This window comes from Mugil cephalus, chromosome 2, assembly GCF_022458985.1.
Source record: "Mugil cephalus isolate CIBA_MC_2020 chromosome 2, CIBA_Mcephalus_1.1, whole genome shotgun sequence".
NCBI lineage: Eukaryota > Metazoa > Chordata > Actinopteri > Mugiliformes > Mugilidae > Mugil > Mugil cephalus.
In genome coordinates, this window is record NC_061771.1 from 28,518,225 (window position 1) to 28,538,949 (window position 20,725).

The window sequence follows — 20,725 nt, forward strand, 5'->3', positions numbered from 1 at the left end:
GTCTCTTCGCTGTGCCACAAAAACTCAGAGAGCTAGAAGCCAAAGAGTCGCAAAAATAACATTGACAAAATCACAAAATGTCTTACCTTTGCTGTTTTGTGATTAAAAGTTATATTCCAGCTCCAAATAACCCTTCGTCAGTTTGAAATGAATCAAGAAGCTGTTTACATGAAAAGGAAGAGGCTTCTAGGTTCGAGTGTAGGGTCACTGACAATACGCGATCTTTGGGTTTACTTTCGCTCTGGATCGTTATTGGTGGTTGCTACGGTAAATACATGGTGTTTGACTCTCTGGCCTGGGTTTGATCGATAGAGGTGTCAGTCATTAAAATTGACCAATCGGTTGTCGAGATATTCTCCTTTGAGTTTCACCGAAACTGTTGTATCTGTATTTAGTGATATATGAGTGAAACTAAATGAGTTTCTCAGACTGAGAAGGTCAAATGGCACATAAAAAGGCATAATTTGTGGTTCCGCCTGGACATAAATGGGCTAAAACATCTCTAAAATTGTTTAGATTCACCTTTTTACGGTCTTCTTTTACACAGTTACTAACCCACATACAGGGGTGGTTTTTTACCCCAACAGAAATTTATATTTTTTACTTTGTTCCAGGCGACTTTTCTCTGACAGAGTAACATATATCTTTATTCTGACACTTTTGTAGCAATCTCACAGGTGTCCGTGACACAGGTGTCCAAAATTATTCACACAGCCCCTATAATAAGATATAACACATTAATTATTATATGTCATTTTCGCACAGGAGGCAGAAAAATAGACATAGGGGCAAAGAGGTTAATAATTGTATTAGAGCTGTGTGAGTCTGCTGTTGGGTTGATTAATCTACAGGTATTGAATACAAAAATACTCAAAGAGCAACTAAAGATGTAAAAAAAAAAAGTTTTTGTGAAGTAAATTATTAAGTGGGATCAAAACAAAACACTCAAGTCACTAACAAGTGCTTCAAATGTTTTTTGAAATCAAGTAACTCCATGAGAGTGTCACAATCAAAGTGACGTTTAAAAGCATGAAAAATTAAGTTGTCCTTGTTATGTGGTTTTATATACCAGACACAAACTATTTACCTACCTGTCCTAAATGCGTAAAGGCACAGGCCTCCAAAGGTACAGGGCTAGCATATAACACGCCATATATCTGGTTGGAGAAGTCTGTGGTGTGTTTACAGCTTTAAATTAAAAGTATAATCTGCTTACTGGAGCTCGGTGCAGTCTGTGCCAGCCTCTAAAGAGAAACTGTATTGTTTTGAAAGTTGTTTGTGTAATTATCCATGCAAACATACTCCATGTCTGCACTGAGTGGCAAAGATTATAAAGTTCACAATTGTAGTTCAATGCATTTCAGACGGAGGCTGCTGCTGTTTTTACTTCACTACAATAGTTTTACATCCCTGGAAGCTCTTTGTTTGTTTTGCATTGAAAAAAAAGATGCTGATGCTACAGTTGGTTGATATGATATGATGACTTTCAGAAAATCGATTGGTTTGGTAATTTGTTTATGTCACTTTCCATGCAAAGATACAATAGTTTTACATCTTTAGCAGCTCTGTGAGTGTTTTGCATTCAAATCCAATCAGGATGCTGTAAACTACCCAACAGCAAACTCGCACAAGATCTGAAACGAGCGGTTGATTTATTACGTTCACTTGCAGAAAATGTATTGTTTTGATCATTGATTATGTCACTTCCTGCAGGTACAGGGACGCTGCTGTTTTTACTTCACCGCAATAGTTTTACATCTTAAGTAGCTCTTTGTTTGTTTTGCATTGAAAAAAAGGAATGTGATGCTACAAGTTGTTGATTTATTAAGATGCCTTGCAGAAAATTTATTGTTTTGATGATTGCAAAAATACTCTATGCTTTCAGGAAGTGGACTAAAGTTCATAATTTTACCAAACTACGTTTCAGAGGGAGGCTGCTGTTTTTACTTCACTGCAATAGTTTTACATCTTTGGTCGTTCTTTATGTATTTTGCATTCAAAAAGGATGCTTACGCTACAATTTGTTGATTTATTTAGATGACTTGCAGAAAATCTATCGTGTTCATAATCGTTTTCGTATTTTTCCCTGCAGAAATACTCCAAGTCTGCAGGAAGATAATAGTTCCGCATGTTTGGCAGCTCTCCGGGTGTTTTGCATCCAAAACTCGTAAAGGTGGCTCTAGCCGGACCTTATGAAAACAGTCCGCTCCTCACCTGATCCACTGGGACCGTTTCAACAGGTCAGGCAGCGGCGGCTCCGAGCTCATTGATCCTCTCTCCTGTCACTCTCGCTGTGACCGCACTGCCCCCCGCGGATCACATTGGCCGGCCGGGACGTCACTTGAAGCCGCCGGGCCCCTCTCTTGTTCCACGGCTTGTCCTCCGGGAGCCTCCCCCCCGTCGAGCGCCATCTCGACACCCGATTGGTCGACGCGTCCGCCATCGACCGACGTGCGCAAAAGGCGCCCGGGGACTGGCCGCGCGGGCCGTCAGTCACGGACACGACTCCGGCGGATTGGTGCGCTCGGCCGCCGCTCGGCGCTCCATTGTGCGTGGATTGGTGCAGCGGCGCGGGCGGGGACTCCTCCACGGGCTCGGTCTGCAAGGATCACGGAGAGCGAATGTCGTCATGAGCGGTGGGTAGGAATTAAAACATTGGTGTTTATATTACATTCTGCTTCGTAAAACATTATATTTGCGTTGAAGGGGGAAACGCCACGCGTCGCGCGGCGTGGATAACCGTGTTTCGGGGCCCACTCAGGCGGCTGCGTGGACCAAAAATAAGCAGTACACTTCCGGAAAAAGGGGGCTGCGTTTTTTTTCTGTAACGTTATCAAAGAGTTTGACTGGCTAGCCGTGTAGCTGGTGCGTTTACTTGCTTCTCCTGCTCTATACGTGGAGTCCCGACACGCACACGCTTCACGCAGCGCCTAATTGCGTGAAAGGTGCAAGTTGCGGCCACACATTATCCCGCATATAATCTGCACGGATATGAAATGAGCTTAAAACCACTCCAGCCTGCTACTGCCACCTAGCCTGCATGCTAACGTTAGCTCTGCAAGCCAAAAGTATGTGTTTGATGGCGGCGCTAGTTTCAGGCCGCGATGTTTTATTGTTGTTGTTGTTGTTGTTTTAGTTTTTTTGGTGTGCATTATTTGCGGGGCTTGGATACACACCTCCGGTTATCCGTAAAATAAATAAATAAATAAAAAAACAGAGCCCGGAGAGATTAGCGACCAACAACAACATATGTGCAACACTCCTTCCTATTCACAACCGCACTGTTTACTGTGTTTACTGGGAACCACGTATACTTAACCAGCACATACATATTTATACCTGCATTACGCACTGTCTGCATCTTCAATTGCTTTTTTTTCTTTTTTGTTAAGATAAGAAAGGGTTTATGTGTCACATGCACAGTTCTACACAGTGCAATGCACAATGGAATGTATCTGCAGCAAGTAGTAGAAAAGTACGACAGTAGAAACAGTGTTTAAGTCCAGTTAAGGCTCAGAGTTGAGCAGACGGATGATATGAGGATAAAAAAAAACAGTAGAAGCACTAGGGAGAAGAGAAAGTGTCCAGAGTGCCTTGGCCCCAGTGTTTTGTATAAATGTCCTGCAGATCGAGGCGAGGGGGGATCTTATTTGTATTTTGCTTGCTGGTGATATCATCATATTTTTTCCCCCATACATAGTCCTCCTACATGTGTTCTGTTTGTGTGAGCGGTGAATGTTTCTGTACGGCTGCTGCTAATCGGGTGAATTTACCCATTGTGGGGCAAATAAAGGCGTATCTTATCTTATCGGCTCAGTTGCAGGCTGAGATATCCCTGTGTGAGTTCAGGGCATCGAGCTTCACAACCGAGTCTCTCAGCGCGTTTACATGCGCGGCGTAATCGAGCTATTTCACTTTCTGAATGAGGTCCTTGTCCCCGGTTTACATGCAACGGAGAAAAATTGAATAACTCATGGGAACGTGTCCTCCTCCTTTCGCACTAGGTGGCGATATGTGTCTTCTCAGCGGGTTAATACGGCCCCTTTCCAGTTGATCTATTACCTCGTATAATTAACAACAGTTGTTCGTGCGTCAGACCGGCATTTTAAACGACAATTAGGTGGATAATAGTGCAGCTTTTATAATCTCGTATGTAATGTGTGCGCTACTTTTGGTGCGGATAAGATGGTGCTATCCCTCAGGTGGTTCTTCTACTGGCTCTGTTTACCTTCTTCTTCTGCGACCGGCTTTCTTGGATGTTTTAGTTGTGCGCAGCAGTTGTGTTGTCTAGTTTAACTCAGATTAAGGCGTATACGTGCCGGAGAAAAACGATTTCCAAACACAGTATCTGTGTCTTAATCGGATAAGGAGTGACGTGTTCACTGCACTTAAGTTGTCCAGTTAAAGTCTTATTAAGGCAGTAGTTCGTTTTTTTTTTTCATGTGCATGTAAACGTACTGTGTGATACTTGTGTTTGTTTTGTTAAATTGATCAAGTTCAGTGTTGGTGGCACAACTAGACCGTGCGTTTTGTAGAAAAAGGCAATTTCCGACTTTAAGCCTTTTCCTCACAATTAGAAACGTTGTAATGAGACCCACGTCTTACTCAGGAGTTTCTGAGAAGGAAGCACGCGCTTTGAAAAGTGTTAAAACAGCTGCTTGAAACACTGACTTTGCAGTTCCTGACTCGCTTTCTAAGCTGAGAATGTGCTTCGTGTAAGATTACCTTGTGTTTAAACATTCGTACATGGGTGGTATTTATCTACACTGACGTGCCACATAATTAGGTACACTAGTGAAAACAAATGCATCCTAATATAACAGATATCGTCCTTTTGATCTGAGCTTCGTGAAGGTTATCAGAATTTCTACAATAATAGTACAGCTTTTTTAAAATCTCGTACGTAATGTGTGCGCAGCTTCTGGTGCAGATAAGACGGCGCTGTCCCTCAGGCGGTTCTTCTACCGGCTCAGTTTAACTTCTTCTTCTTTTGCGACTGACTTTCTTGGATGTTTTTGTTCGGGGTCACACGCATTCGCACACTCGTTATCCTGTTAGTTTCCCGTTTAAGCGTATACATGCCGGACAAAAAAGAATTCCAATCGCATTATCTGGGTGTCTTAATCGGATAATGAGAACTCCGATTTTAGTGGGAGTAACAGTTTTACATGCACTTAAGTTCTCCTGTCATACGCTGATTAAGACAATAACTGTTTTTTTGTCATGTGTATGTAAACGTACGAGTGTTTAATTCAGTCCAGTTCAACACCACCACAAACTACTTCCTCTAAAATGATCATCCAGTTAAATCACCACATTTCTGACACAGTTTCAACATGAGTTGAACCTAATCACATTCACGAAGGAGGATTTAATGCAAGATTCTTATATTAGAATGTCGTCGTTTTCCGTATTCCTGCTTATTTTGCATCATTTCATTTTTTATACGGAACAACATGCACATTTCATTCATGTCTTATGGAAAACAAGCATTTATATCTGTTTACAGTTGCTCTGTGTCGTGCCTGGTTGTCTTCTTTGTGCCGTGCGTTTATCGCCCGGTGTTTGGTTTTTCAGGTGTTTACCATCTGCGAAGCCTTGAGCTCGACCGATGTACCTGCTCCTGAATGTCAGGAGTGGAACCTAAAAATAAGCAGCGCTGTCGCACAGAATCAGAATCAGAATCAGCCGCGGCAAACGTAGACCAACGCACGGTTAAAATGAAGCGCGCTGGACGTCCTTCGGGCTGTAGCGTCTGATGGAAGAGGTCGCTCGGCGTGAGTGGGAAGTGTGCCGCAGCACCCGGAGCGACTCTGTTTGACAACACATCAGCCTCAACCTATTTCAGCCATTAGGAAGCTTTCCCTCGTCGTCCAGATTTGCCCTGCTCTTAAACTCCCGGGCAGTTTGCCCTAAATGTACTTATGTGCGCCGTCCAACCTGAAATATAATACCCTCGATAAATCTGGTGCCTTTTCCTCACGTAGTGTTTTTAAGTGCCGTCCGATAGTGTGTCTGTGAACCTTGTTGAGAGCATCTGAATCAGCGCCAGTAGCTCGTTATTTGTTTGTTCTTGCGCTCTTTCGGGGCCAAACACAGCAGCTCTCATGGCTGATAGTCATGAAAAGCAGCATACATGATGGCTTTAATTAAAGATGGCAGCTACTTTGCACTCTGAAGAAACTTAAAAACGCTGGATCTGAATGTCACACAGATCATTGTCTTGTCTTTGATTTTTGCTAACTGGTACCTATAGGAGTACTTAAGCTCAGTAAATCTGTATACTCTTAAATACTTCGTATAAATGTACAATGTCCCGATTCAGTTAAATATCAGTTTATTTAGAGATGTTTCGGTTTAAGAGCAAGTTATGGAAGAGATTTTCTCAAAACTGTTGCTGTGATTGGTTCCAGATCGGTTCCTTCAGTGCGTTTACATCCACAGTTTAATGGAGCTATGATTGAAATTCGACTTTCTGACTTGTCCCAGTTTACATCCAAAGAAAAACATCGAACAGCGGGAACATGTCCTCCTCCTCCTCACTAGGGCACAATATATGTCTTTTTATTGTGTTAATACGGCCCCTTTCTGGTCGACCTATGACATCATATAATAAACAGCTGGAGTCGTTCATGTGTCAGACCGAGACTTCAAACAACAACAAGATGGACAATATTTTATAGATTTTTTTAAGATAGACAGATAAAGTGGTTCCTCTATCAACTCTGTTTACCTTCTTCTTCTTCTGTGACCGTCTTTCTCGGATGTTTTTGTTCTGGGGTCATACACCAGAGCTGTGGTTGTGGAACATGTGCACATGCGTTGTCCAGTTAAAGTCTGATTAAGTGTATACATGCTGGAGAAAATTGATTTCCAATCACATTATCTGTGTCTTAATCAGATAAAGAGAACTCCAATTTTAGTCGGAGTAACATGTTTACATGCACATAAGTTGTCCAGTTAAAGTTGGACTAAGGCAATAATTCACTTATGGACTTTAATGTGGTTGAAAGTAGGGAAGTGTGCATTATATTTATTTTTTTTAGAATCGATGCCACTAACCTGGAACTGATACATCTAGAAATATAAAGAACAGTGTAGCCTCTACGTATCACGATACGTATCACGATACTTGAGTGTTTATTATGATATTGCGACATAGTGCAATATTCCACATAGTTCACTGAGAAAGTTTAAATGCTGCTTGAAATACACACTGTATATATGTACATCAGATGACAGTGATAAGTCATTGGACAAATTGAGTCAAAAAAACAGTATTAATTCAAATGATCCATTTCCATTTTATTACATTTATCTATAAAAATGGGTCTTATTAGTTCCTTCTGCTTCCATTTAAACGACGAAGTGCCTCCAGTTCTAGTGCTTTAGGTGCAGAAGTCGTTCATGATTGATCCAAAACACGACTTTTTCTTTTAAAATCAGTATTGTGTTAAAAAGTTTCATGATATATTACCATATCAGTATTTCCCCCCCGCCCTATTAGCCTCATTGGGACGTGTATATATGACTTTTCTATGACTAGTAACTGTAAAACTAAAACTCGACTACTAAATGTCACATTGCATTGTCATAATAACTCCCGCTGAGAGCATGTGTGGGACTTTAAGAGGCGTCAGTCACGCTGGTATCTGGTGAAAAGGCGCCTGTCAACATGTAATTTAACCCAGTAATCAGCACAGTTAATGATCCTCTTCATGTAACTGATGATATTTAATAATCACAAGGCGAATGATTGCGAGACGGTTCTGTGCTCTGTGTTCAACCTGCAGCCTGAATGTGACTCTGCTGTGGTGTTTCCTAGATCAACAGGACAGTATGGCCACCACTGTTGCCGTCAGTCCCAGCGAATACCTCCAGCCCTCCACCGCTTCTGCACAAGTGAGTAAGAGCCAGACCCCCCCCCGGCTTCACTGTTCACCCCATTTTTCAGTGGCATTTTCAGTTGTTTTCACCGGTTTCTACAGAATTAAATCTAAATTCATCACATTCTTAAAGCGATCTGGTTTTACAGTAGAAGACTGATAATAAACAAACTCCCTGAACAACCAACATAAAACGTAGATTTATAGATAAATGTAAAAACGATATTGTGATTTATTCTGATTTGAACATAAATAGCTAATACTCATATATGATTTGATAAATTTCCAGGTCTGGAAAAGTATGGAAAATGCAAAGTAGTGTATGGAAAAATATTCATGTTTCCAAGACTGTTCAATTTTCTAAAACACAAAATTATGAATATCTAAAAATAAAAAAAAACTGCACTGAATTTATCTGGGTTTGAGTTTATTTGTTTGAGCTACATTACCGAGCTGTAATTAGTTGGTGACGTAAAAGCATAAATATTCAGAAAACAATGAAAACAAAAGCCATAAATTCGATTTTGATTTTTTTTTACCAGGAAATTTGGAAATTAGGGTCTGGAAAAGTGTGTAATTATTGAAATTTCATATGTGCAGGAGCCCTGTAGGAGTAAATATCAGTTAAAAGCCCTAGAAAGCTTTGAATTTTTGCTTATTTGCGACGTTATTTGGGTTCAATGTAACTTCAGTCAGCGTCTTCCTTCCTCACACAGACCATTAGCTGAGTGGCTGGAGTTTAGTTTAGTTTGAGCCAAATGAACAATCACTCACTACAATGAACGTCTTAGTGATTAAATCCTCTAAGGAACACTTTGCTCAACAAGAACTTTTTTTTGGGAAGCATTTTGATTTATTTTTTTAGCTCTCGTCATGGTTTATATACCTCAGGCACCTTAAGTCATCCAGTCTATGTAACAGTACGTCATTCACGTATCTGACCAAAAAAACAACTGCAGAAGGAGTTGAATAATTGAATAAAATCAACTGGACTTGTAGAATTTTCTTGAAGAAGTTTCATCCGAGTAGCTTCTTCAGTTCTGAGAGACTGGAGGGAAGTTGAGGTTTTAAATAGGAAAACTTAACGACAGGTAAGTACCCGGCCTTTATGGAAATTAGTGGCACCAGTTTCTGGTCTAGGTGCTGGTGAGTTTCCCTATTTAAACCTCAGCTTCCCACCAGCCTCTCGGATGGTGCCAGTTGCCTTTATTCAACACCTCTTGGGTTTGATTTACCTGAAATAGTTTCACCAGAGAGGTGAGATGTTTGTTGAGGATCTGGATCGATAAAGCTTGGTCCTGAATCTGTCTAATCCTTGACTTCCCGTAGGACACCCAGCCCTCTCCTCTGGCCCTCCTGGCCGCCACCTGCAGTAAAATTGGCCCCCCCGCCGCTCAGGCCCCCGTCACGTCTCCGCCAGCGCAGCCTCAGCCTCGCCGCCTCCTTCCCATAAAGCCCGCCCCCATCGCCCCAGCTCCCCCCAAGAACCTGGGCTTCCTCTCCGCCAAGGGGAATGTGATCCAGCTCCCCGCCGGCCTGGGCTCCACGGCCTCCGGCAGCCCCATCGTCCTCACCATCCAGCAGAGCCCCACCCGCACCGGCGCCTCCGCCCCGGCCAACATCCAGTACCAGATGATGCCGCAGATCCAGGGCGCCCAGACCATCCAGGTGATGCCGCAGGGGGGCCAGATCCAGCTCATACCGGGCACCAACCAGGCCATCATCACCACCCCGATGACGGTGCCGGCCCCGGCCGCCGCCGCCGCCGCCGCCGCCGCCCCCATCACTCCCCAGAAGACGGTCGCCATCAAGCCCTCCCTGAAGCTGAGGAAGCCCAACAGCGCAGCCGCGAACATGGTGCAGCTCCCCGGCGGACTCACGCTGCCCCTCAACGTGGCCACGGGGGAGGTGGGCGGGGCTCAGATCGTCACGGAGACCTCGGCCACGACTCCGAATCCCGGGAAGGGACGACGGGGGAGGAAGAAGAAAATCATCCTGGCGGCCGAACCTCAGCCGCCGTCTTCAACTCAGGCCGCCTCCCCGTCCCCAGAGCAGATGGAAACCATCCTGATAGAAGCCGGAGACAACATCATACAGGTACAGAGCTCTGGTTGGATTAGTCTTTACTGTAGTTCACACAGTTACTGGATCTGGTTTCAGGGAAAGTTGTTTGGTTTTAAGGCAAACACAAGGTTCATCGTTGACGTTCAGGACTCGTACTTTGATAGATTTCTTCCTTATAAACCAGCAGGAGTTCTATGTGTTTTGGTTTGTATTTGCTGCATGATCAGACATTGCTTTTATTATTTTATTGCACCATTTTCCTCAGTTTACCTTTAGGTGTAATGTTACCAGAACACTGCTGTGTAAATGTCAGCAAAAGAAAAGAAGTGTTTAGTTTTCGGTTGCAGGAGATTTGCAAGAGTCAAAACTGTGCAAAATTAAAAAAAAAAAAAAAAAATCACAATTTGAATTATTCACTTTAACTCTTTGGTCTTTGAGAGTTTGCATAGAAATATCCGTCATATTTGCTGTGTTAAAGCCAGAGGAGTTTAGTATGAAGAAAGAAAAACTCAAATACCTGATAATTATGGTAAAAATGTCTTTTGATAAGTTACTCTTTAAATAATAATCATGTTTATTCTGATGTAAACCAATGAAACTCTGATCTTTTATGTACAAATTTGAAGTTTCTTCCAAACCTTTAGTGAGAAGTCAAAGCTTATATGATGTTTGGGTCATTGGATTTTCCGTTCAGAAAAAGATATTAAAAAAACAAAAAAATGAGCGGTTATTTCATTTTTATTTTACAATTCAAAAATAAAAATTTAACTTCAAGGCGTTTTTCTTTATCAGGATCGAGAACGGATCAACAAACCTTAAAAAAAAAAAACAGTTCTATTTTCATTTTCTGTTTCTAAAAATAAAAAGTAAAAAAACATCTACTCTATGTCAAAAGTTTCTCAAATTCGTCTCACTTGTTAACGAGGACTCAAGGACGATTGGATCAGAATTTAAGTGGACGAGAATCCACTAAATATTAGAGACGTCCTGAACTGTATCAAGGCATTTTATTTATTTATTTTTTTACAACACTTGCATCGGTATCAGGCTTCAGCCTAATCTTTTGCATTTGTTTTTACTTTGGTTTGTCTGAAAACCAAAACCACATCCATGTTGTGTTAAAATGTCTTATTCCTCTTCGCTTCCTACAAAAAAAACCTGCAAAACAATGAAGAAGAAAAGACGACTTCTGTTTTAGTGTCAAAGCCAGAGGAATCAAAATCACATGACTAAACACAGCTGAAGTCTGAGTTCACCGTATCTGATCCCTGTCCCTCTCTGGACGCGTCTCTGAAAATCTCCGTGCGTCTCGTACGTCCCAGGATTTACTGACTGCGTCTCCGTGTTTTTTGCAGGCGGGGAACAATTTGCTGATCGTGCAGAGTCCCGGGCAGCCGGCGATGGTGCAGCAGGTGCAGCTGGTCCAGCCCAAGCAGGAGCCTCAGGTGGTCCAGATCCCCCAGCAGGCCCTGAAGGTGGTGCAGGCCGCCTCCGCCACGCTGCCGCCCGTCCCTCAGAGACAGTCGTCCAGCCTGCAGGTCACGCCCACGGAGGCGCCACAGGCGCAGGTATCCGCTCAGACCGCGACCTCTCTCGTCCACGTGGTGTGAGGGAGGTGTTCCTGGGGATAAGATCGCGTCTTTATAGTCTAATTATTTTACCGGGGGACGTTTACTAGACGCTCGGCGACGTAACGGCGCCGGTTTTGTTGGAGTTTTATCTGCTCTTGGGAAATCGTGAGGGTGAATAGATTTGAGAGTCGTATCCTTTTTTGTGTTTGGTCTGAGCCTGTAGTTATGATTAGATCATATGATGATCTCCATCATTCTGATCTCAAGAAATAAAGATTTCCAACGGTGTATGATAGGGATGTGAAAACAACACGTCTTCTATGTTTTCACCTCTTCTCGTATTGAATGGACTGATTTAATGTGTTATTGGCTGAGTTTTGTTTTAATCCTTTTATTTATTTAGTGTAAAGTGACCAGATTTCTGAAATGAAATGAAATGTCATCAAGAAGAACTGAAGAAACAATTAGTTTCATTTATTTTAACATATTTATTCATATTTAAGCTGCTATGTCTCTAATGTCAATAGCAGCCTGACCGGCTACCGTAATACTTGTAGTCCGTGCGCAACATTTTTTCTCATTCCAAAAAAGTTGGGTACATTTTCGGGGACAACTTTAGTCGGGGGACAGATCATCCAACACTGGGACACCTGGTACAGGAGGATGTGTCTCCTTTCTTTCTCCAGGCTCATTAAGTGGGTCTTATCGTTCTCCGGCTTGTGGTTGTAGTTCAGGTGGTGGAATAAATTTGTTGCTATGACTATCATTTTTTTTTTATTTTTTATTTTTTTAACTTTTTCTACCCGGCTGGTTTTCGGCTGATGGTTCCTCCATATGAGCTGGGTTCTGCTCAAGGTTTCTTACTGTTAAAAGGGAGTTTTTCCCTCAGGCTTGCTCTGGAGGTTGCAGGCTGGTTTTTGTGAAGCGTCTTGAGACGATTTGTATTGTTATTGGCGCTATATAAATAAAACTGAATTGAATTGAATTGAATTCTTACAAACCTTGCAGATGGGACAAGTTTGTTCCACCTTATCCACCTTCTGATATTTGAACCAGTTCCATATTATATGTATATTTAATATACCAACATACTGGTGTATTTCATTACACAGCATTCACAAGGATGCGCCGCAAGACACAATTAAGCCGCAGAACGAGGACTTGTGCCAAAAAAAGGTGCCATGTCGGTTGTTTGGGGTTTTTTAGGGGGACTAGACATCCTCGATATTGGATGACCTGTCCCCCGGGTAAAGCTGCCCCCTGAAAATGTCCCCAATTTTAGCTTTTTATGATGTTTTTATGATGATGTTGCGCGCAGACTACAGTTATTACGGTAGCCGGTCGTGCTGCTACTGACATTACAGACATAGTAGGAGTTCTTGATAACATTTTTTCAGCAGACAGTGCTAACACGGGGCCATGCAAACCTGTTTTACTACTCGTGTGGGATTATTCTACAATATTTACTCATCATCACAGTGAAATAGTCCATCCTTAGTCAATCTACTGTATTAATTCCTCTCTCAACCAGTAGAAAATGTTGATTATGCATAAAAAAAGCCGTAACATGCCGTCAGAATTTTGAAAAATACTGTGATATACATTTTTGGTCATACTGTCCATCCCTAGTGTATAGAGCTGAAACAAGATACATCATTTTATCTAAATGGTATAAAATGTGAAACTTGTTGGAAATCAGGAAGATGTATTTTTTTTTTTTAAATATATATTTTGACATCTTCTTTCCTCAGATCCTCTTCAAAACAGCTACGGGCGAGTGGCAGTCCGTCCAGATCCAGGACCCCGTCTCCACGGCGACGACCCTCACCACGTCAGTTCCCGCCATCACCACCACCACCAACAACGCCGTCAACACCACCTCCTCGCCAGCGGCCGGCGCCAAGAGGACGCAGGCGGGGGGGCGGAAGGAACGGACTTTGGCAAAAATTGCCCCCGCCGGTGGAATGATGGCGCTGAACACGCCGCAGCTGTCAACGGCGGCGCAAGCCGTGCAGACGATCAGCATCAACGGGGTCCAGGTCCAGGGAGTCCCCGTTACCATCACCAACGCAGGGGGTGAGCTGATAACGTAGGACTGGTTCTCATGGCTTCATTTAAAAGAAGTTTTCGCTAAACTAATCTCCAGTTTTGTGGTATTTTGACCAACTTCTCCCTCTAGTTTCACTTCTTACATGTGTGTTTGCTTTTGTGCGGCTCTTCTCTGTCGTCATACATTTTTAAATCCAATCAGCTTTCAAGTCTGATGTTGCTCTCAGAGCTGGAGCTTCCGTCATGGTTTGGATCCCCCTCACATCTGGACGAATCTGCATTCGCAGTCTTGTGAAGCAGCAGCGAGATTTCTAATGAGAGAATCCAGGAAGTGGCTCGTAATTAAGAATCTAGAGGATTTTATGAGTCAGTGTCAGAGCTTCCAATTTCTTTTATATATATATATATATATTTTAAACAGCCCTAGTTGCATAGTTTTTAAATAATGAATAAAGAATGTGATGGGTAAAAATAGGATAAAGGTGATATTAAAAACAAGAACCATGACACAGATGGAAACATATTTTACTGTGTATGTAATGACTGATTTTAAGCTGCATTTAAAATTTCTCTGTGAACCACGTAGAATAGTGCAATGTATCGTAGTATCATGACGTCGTGACTGAAGTATCGTGATATGTATCGTATCGTGAACTTATTGCCAGTACCCACAATATCCATCAGTTGATTTACTTCTAATATGTTCAGTTTTCTTATTTAAAATAACCAATTGTCACTAGTTAGAAAAAATTAATATTGCAATATATCGAAATATCGCAATAATGTATCGTATCGTGCCTCAAGTATCGTGATATGCACCCACCCTTAATATCCATCAAGGTGATATCTTTCTGATATGTTTAGTTCTCTCATTTAAAATTATCAGTAGTCAGTGGTTAGAAAAATTTGTATTAGTATTAGTATTGCAATATATCTCATATGACTCAAGTATCGCGATATGTATCGTATCGTGAAGTCCTTGCCAGTACCCACCACTAATATCCATCAAGTTGATCACTCTCTGATATGTTTAATTCTCTTAAATCAACAGTTTATTTACGGTAGAAAAGCTAATATCTTTCATCTGATGCATGTATTTTTTTACCATTAATGAGAATTTTCAGATCAGCTCGACTCGTGTCTGATTTCAGAGGATTGTCAGGTCCTGTCTCTTTACTCTGTGTGTCTTTGTGTCCGTCAGGCCAGCAGCACCTAACGGTACAGGCGGTGCAGGGCGGAGGGCTCCAGCTGGCAGCTACACCGGGCCAACCTGCCATCCAGGTGGACCAGGCCCTCACGCTGGAGCTGCCGGGTCAACCAGGAGAGAAGAAACGACGCATGGCCTGCACCTGCCCCAACTGTAAAGACGCAGACAAGAGGTGAGCGTCTCCAGAGATGGACGAGCACAGATGCACTGTCAGATGACAGGACGCAACGACTCTGAATGTGCTTGTGTTTGTGTGTGTGTGTGTGTGTGTGTGCAGGCCCGGGGAGGTGGGGAAGAGGAAACACATCTGCCACGTCCCCGGCTGTGAGAAGACGTTCAGGAAAACGTCGCTGCTCAGAGCTCACGTCCGGTTGCACACCGGCGAGAGGCCCTTCGTCTGCAACTGGGTTTTCTGTGGGAAACGTTTCACACGCAGCGATGAGCTGCAGCGGCACGCGAGGACGCACACAGGTGCTGCAGACACACACAAAACTCAAAATTCACAATGATATACTTTATGTGATGCACATGCTTAGACCAGGATATGAAGGTAAAGCTAAGTGATAGTAAACTACACGGTTTGGCCTGTTTGGCAGACAGGAAACGATGAATGAAACTTCAAAAGTGAAACTAAAAAAAAGACTTTGAATCAAGCAAGTGTGACGAGAGTTTACCCAGAGAGTTTTAAACATACGATCTAAGAGTGTACTAAGAGTATTGTGATAGTCTGAGAGTGTGAGGTTCTCTTTTATTTAGGTGCAATATTTTTGTAAAATGATGACATCCCTGCATCATTGTGGTGCGTTCAGAAATGCTCTTTTGCTTCTCTGGGTTGTAACAAGTGGATATTTAAGGTTTCCAATCTCTGACATCAATAAGATATTTTTCAGACCGTTCTCCGTGTGGTTCAGGGGAGAAACTCTTGTAAATGTTTCTGAAATACTCAAACCAGCCTGTCTGACAACGAGGCCACGTTCAAAGCCGCTTAAATCTCCTTTCATCCCTGTTCTGATGCTTGGTTTGAACTCTTCCATTTAAATGTAAGATTAGATTAGGGCCGCAACAACTTGTCGAAGTCAATTAAATATGTTGCAGTGTTTACTAAAAAAAAAAAGTCTTTATTCAAAAGTGAAAAATGAGCCAGACGTTTCTCGTTGTTAATTCCTTTATCCAGTAGAGGGCAGTAACGAGACCAGTGCTCCAGAGCCGTATCTTAGAGAGAGTCTGGTCAAGTCAAATCATGGCGCCATGTTTGCTACATCAGAGGTTAGATTCTACAGTGTAACTCTATGGGGCGGATGTTGAAATAAATGTCTTATTTTCTCCATTAACGGGCTTATAAATGTTATAACCAACGTCAGTCAGTATGTAAAAGGCCCCCACTTAAATATCCCAGCATCTACTTACTTTAAACATCTTAAATGAGCCTGTAAAATGCTTTGTAGCCCAATCACCTCATCAGTCATGGAGCTGTGTTTACCTTCTCCTCAGTCTCCTGTGTTCATCCATCACCGTTAAAAGTTTGAAATTACTTTATAATTATATTAATATAATATATTATAAATACTCAGAAATAATATAAAAAAAATTAAGCTAGTCTTAGTGTTATTTAATATTATCATTATAGCATTAGCATGCTAGCCATAATAACTTGGTATTAACTGAGGTAAAGTTACGTGTCAGTTAAATTTGTCTGTCTACATGGACATGAATTACATGAAACACATGGGTTTGACAGTATATATGATGGTAGCTGCTATTATTCTAAACATTTATTCTAGATAACTAGCTAGCATAAGGCTAACCTAAAGCTAGGTTAACTTCAAACGAACTACTTCAACTACTTGCTGCATACATTTAAGAAATAATCCCTAGCTGCAGCCCTAGATAAGATATTTTGTTTAATGAGGAACTGTAAACCAAATGTTGAGTTTTGGACAAACAGTGAAAGATTTAAGATTTTTCCTTTTACTGAATTTTGCATTAAAATTTCACTTACGACTTCTTCTCTTTTTCCTCACAGGAGACAAACGCTTTGAGTGCAGTCAGTGTCAGAAACGCTTCATGAGGAGCGACCACCTGACGAAGCATTACAAGACTCACATAAACGCCAAGAACCTGTGAGCCGACTGTGCGACGAGCTCACGCACAAACAAACAAACTCTCAGAGACTGTGTTACAGGAAGGAGCGGCAGAGGAGACGAGACCAAGGGTGTGTGTTTGTGTGACTTATCCCATAATGGGAATACTCCAAAAATATGCCCCTATATTTCCTGTCGCTCTTCTAGGACACCGTGTAGCGTGGTGTACAAAGAAATCCTTCCCTGGTGGACTTCAAACTTATCCAGCAAGTTCATTAATAATAGTTTATTTTTGTTTTTATTTGATCTGCGCGAAGGCCAGAACTGGCTACAACTGAATTTGTAAGATAACGAGACGCGAGGCTTCACCGACACAAGATGCTAAACTCTTAACGCTTGCTTATTTATTGACTTCTCGGGAAGAAGATTATACACAGAATTATGCACAGACGCCAACGCCCAAGCCTCCTGGACCTCAGTCACGGTTTCCATTTATTTTATTTTGGTTTGTTTTGCCCCCCAAAACTTTTTGTTTTTTTTATTTGATTTTTTTTTTTTTTTTTTTTTTGGAGTTCACAGAAAGTACAAGAAAAATGTCAACACGACTATGTTTTGTAAATTCAACGGCAATTTGTGTTCACTAGGAATTTTCATTGAAGATTTTTGTGTTTCAGCAGGAATCTTCTGCTGATTACTCATCGTTTGTCAGATGATTGCAAAAAAAAAAAAAAAAACAATACTTTGGAGAACTTTTAGAAGTTTACATGGGCTTTTTTAAAAGTGTGTAAATGCGTACTATTCTAAATAATATTAATAATGATAATAAACTATTTATAACATTTTTCCATAAAATTTGTTAGTGATTTGCAACGTATGTTTATAAGGTTATCTTGACACACAAATAAGGACTCGGTCTAAATTAAGAGATGAATTAACAAGGGGTGTTGTGTGAAAGTCTGAATGCAACTTTATGAAGATGTGGCCAAATATTATACTTTTTCTAACAATATTCCAACATTTGTTGACTTTATTTCAAAAGAATCAGAAGAAAAATGAAGGATCGAGAACTGATCCCTGTGGAACGCCAGAGTTAAAATGAGTAAAATTTAAGCTGCTCAACCAAATGTTGCAAAAGATCAAGCATTTTTTATGCATGAAGAGGAGGCAGGATGCCACAAGGAAGAGGTAGTTGTCATTATTAACATCTCAGATGACTGAACAACTAATTACAGATCAACTAATGTTCAATAAAAATGTGAAGAAAACAGATAAGTAACTGCCTTGTCAAAAATTAGATTATATATGGATGTTTTTTTGCCTGAAGAGTTTAAACTGATTCACGTTGTTGTGTTTGTCAAGGAAGTTGTGCAAAAGAAAAGCAGAAACATTTCTGGAAAACGTAGCTTTTGAGTAAAATACGGCTAATGTGATAGCCACCCCCCAAAAAAACGTTTCTCAAAAGGTTTTGGCAATAATGTCAAAAAGGATCTGTAGGAGTAAGAGTTGATTCAGTAATTTAGGGTGGATGATCCTGGTGATTAATCTGTGTAGTTGGTAATTCATCGTGGATCCCACGACAGGTACGCTAACGTCTGCGGCTCGCTGTCAGATTTGAATGCTATTTGGTACTGAAACGTGTCCATAGCACAGAATATCACAGCTGTGATTGATGTTCTTTGATCAGGACCAGTGTGTAGGACTTGTTAGCAGCATATACTATTCATAATTATATTTTGTAATGTAATTATGAATTGCAATTTCATTCGTTTAGATAATATCTACATATGGAGTGCTCCATGTTGTGCCACCATGCCAGACCAAAACACTCGAGAAGGACTTTCATGTTTGACCACCGCAAACTTCCTTCTAGATGCTAGAAATGGGTGGTTAAGGTGTGTTGATGTTTACCACCTCACCACTAGGTGTCACTAAATCCTACACACTGATCCTTTAAGCTGAGTTTCAGAACATATTCTTGTTGAACTTTCTTGGCTGCTTCTCGCTACTCATCATTTAACTGAAAAACTTCTGATTCTTTCATCAACATTTTTTTTTTTTTTTTTACCTGCATAGTTTAAATCATCATTATTTAAAAATACTAAAGAAAACTTGGTACCTGCACCAAACGACACCCACCAGTCCTGCTCATTTCTTGTGCACTCATAGATCAGAGCAACAGGTTTCCAGGGTAACACTTGTATTCTGCTCAACTCGCCGACAAGTTCTGATTTGGTGATACGTTGCCTATGCATTGTTGTAAATATGATCGAATTATTATTTTTTTTTAAACATTTTGGCCTGACTTTGACAATCACGTCACAAGATGCAAAAAAAAAAAAAAACAACAAAAAAAGAAAAAGTAAAAGCTTTCTCAGGCCTCCTATGAGTTAACATGAGTTGTTCCAGCTATGTGATAGCTTTAATTCTTCTTTTAACACTTTTCTGTTCATATACAGATGACCAGCATTAGGCCTACTGTACAGTATTCATGTGTTACTCTTCATAACATTTGTTTTACAGGAAAACAAACAAACAAACAAAAAAAAACAACAAAAAATGCTGTTGCTCATATCAGTTTTGATATAAAGAAGATGTACTGACCTTTTTACTAACACATCATAAGTGAGGTTGAAACCTGACGTTGTACTTTTTATTTAAAGAAATACACAATGACAAACAAGACGTTTGGTCCGATCAGCTTGGTGCCAGCGGACACTGGTGTGCAGCATCACAACAACATCTCTGTACACACACACACAAACACACACACACGAAAAGAAAAAAAAAAAAAAAAACAACAACCAAAAAGTTTATTTTTAAAGCACTTTGAAAGAGATTTCCTTTAAGTGCTACGCAGGAGGTGACAAAGCTTGGGAGACCAGTATTTGGTGTTTTTGTTTTTGTTTTTTTGAGAAGGATGGATGGAGTCTGCTCTTGTTTCTGTTTGTATTTCATGTTTGAAAATGTAAATAACAGTGTGTGTCTGTTGAGACACAGTAAATGTAGGATATTAAACAAATTAAGGTTAAGCTCCGTAGTGATGCGGCTGGCGTAGCCAGCCTCGAAGGACATAGACTTTGTACAGTGTGTTAAGGAACAAAATATAATGTGACATTGTATAACTTCATTCCTGCTTTGTATAAGACTTGTAGATCTTTTTTCTATTGAATTAAGAATGCCTTAGACAGCTGCACCCAGTATTTAAAGATGTGTTTTTCTGTCTTATTCCAGGTAACAACATTACATGTACATGTAAAGTTTCTTTTGTGTTTTTAACTTATGTTACATGCTAATATCATGTGCACTGATTTAAAATTCCGGGTTCCAAAATTTGTAAATTTAATGTTGATTGTAATTAAATATAGCGCTTTTTCTTTCTTTTTTTCTTTTTTTTTCTTTTTTTTCAAAATTAAGACATTTCTGTTACTTGGTTTCTGTGAATTAAATTCTTCTCCCTCTCCAAGGCCACATGTCCCATATGATGTTCTACAGCCGATAGTTGTGTATATTTGGAGAACCCAGAGAACCAGCAATTCATTTTATGAGTTGTTTAAAGGTGCTAAAACATAAAGTCCCTCCCCCCAATAAAGAGCTCAAACTATTGTGACGGCTTATTTATTTTTACTTGTAGTTTAAGCCCCGATGATTAATGGAAAACGCACATAGTAATGTAGTAATCGCACAATCAGACTCGATGAAGGATGGACGGTGATCACTAGATATGTTTCATAAAGGAGAAGAAATAAAAATAAGGCGTAGTGTATTGGAAGAAAGTATACTGCAAACACATAATAATAATTTTATTTATAGGCGCATTTCAAAACTCCCAAGGACACCATAGAAAGTAACACAGTTTAAAATGCATAA

At 40.8% G+C, this 20,725-nt stretch overlaps 1 protein-coding gene across 2 annotated transcripts; it reads left to right on the top strand.

Moving 5' to 3' along the window:
- The first annotated feature begins 2,571 nt into the window (after window positions 1-2,571).
- Window positions 2,572-20,460, top strand: sp2 (sp2 transcription factor). Of its 2 annotated transcripts, XM_047577785.1 has the most exons (8): window positions 2,572-2,636; window positions 7,826-7,902; window positions 9,216-9,983; window positions 11,306-11,518; window positions 13,273-13,597; window positions 14,772-14,949; window positions 15,055-15,248; window positions 16,801-20,460. In XM_047577785.1, the coding sequence occupies exons 1-8, from the start codon at window positions 2,630-2,632 to the stop codon at window positions 16,899-16,901; spliced, it is 1,863 nt and encodes a 620-aa protein (XP_047433741.1). In that variant the 5' UTR covers window positions 2,572-2,629; the 3' UTR covers window positions 16,902-20,460. The 2 variants fall into 2 exon arrangements, with proteins under 2 accessions (XP_047433741.1, XP_047433740.1); XM_047577784.1 differs by lacking the exon at window positions 2,572-2,636 and having other exon boundaries at window positions 2,643-7,902.
- The last annotated feature ends 265 nt before the right edge of the window (window positions 20,461-20,725 follow it).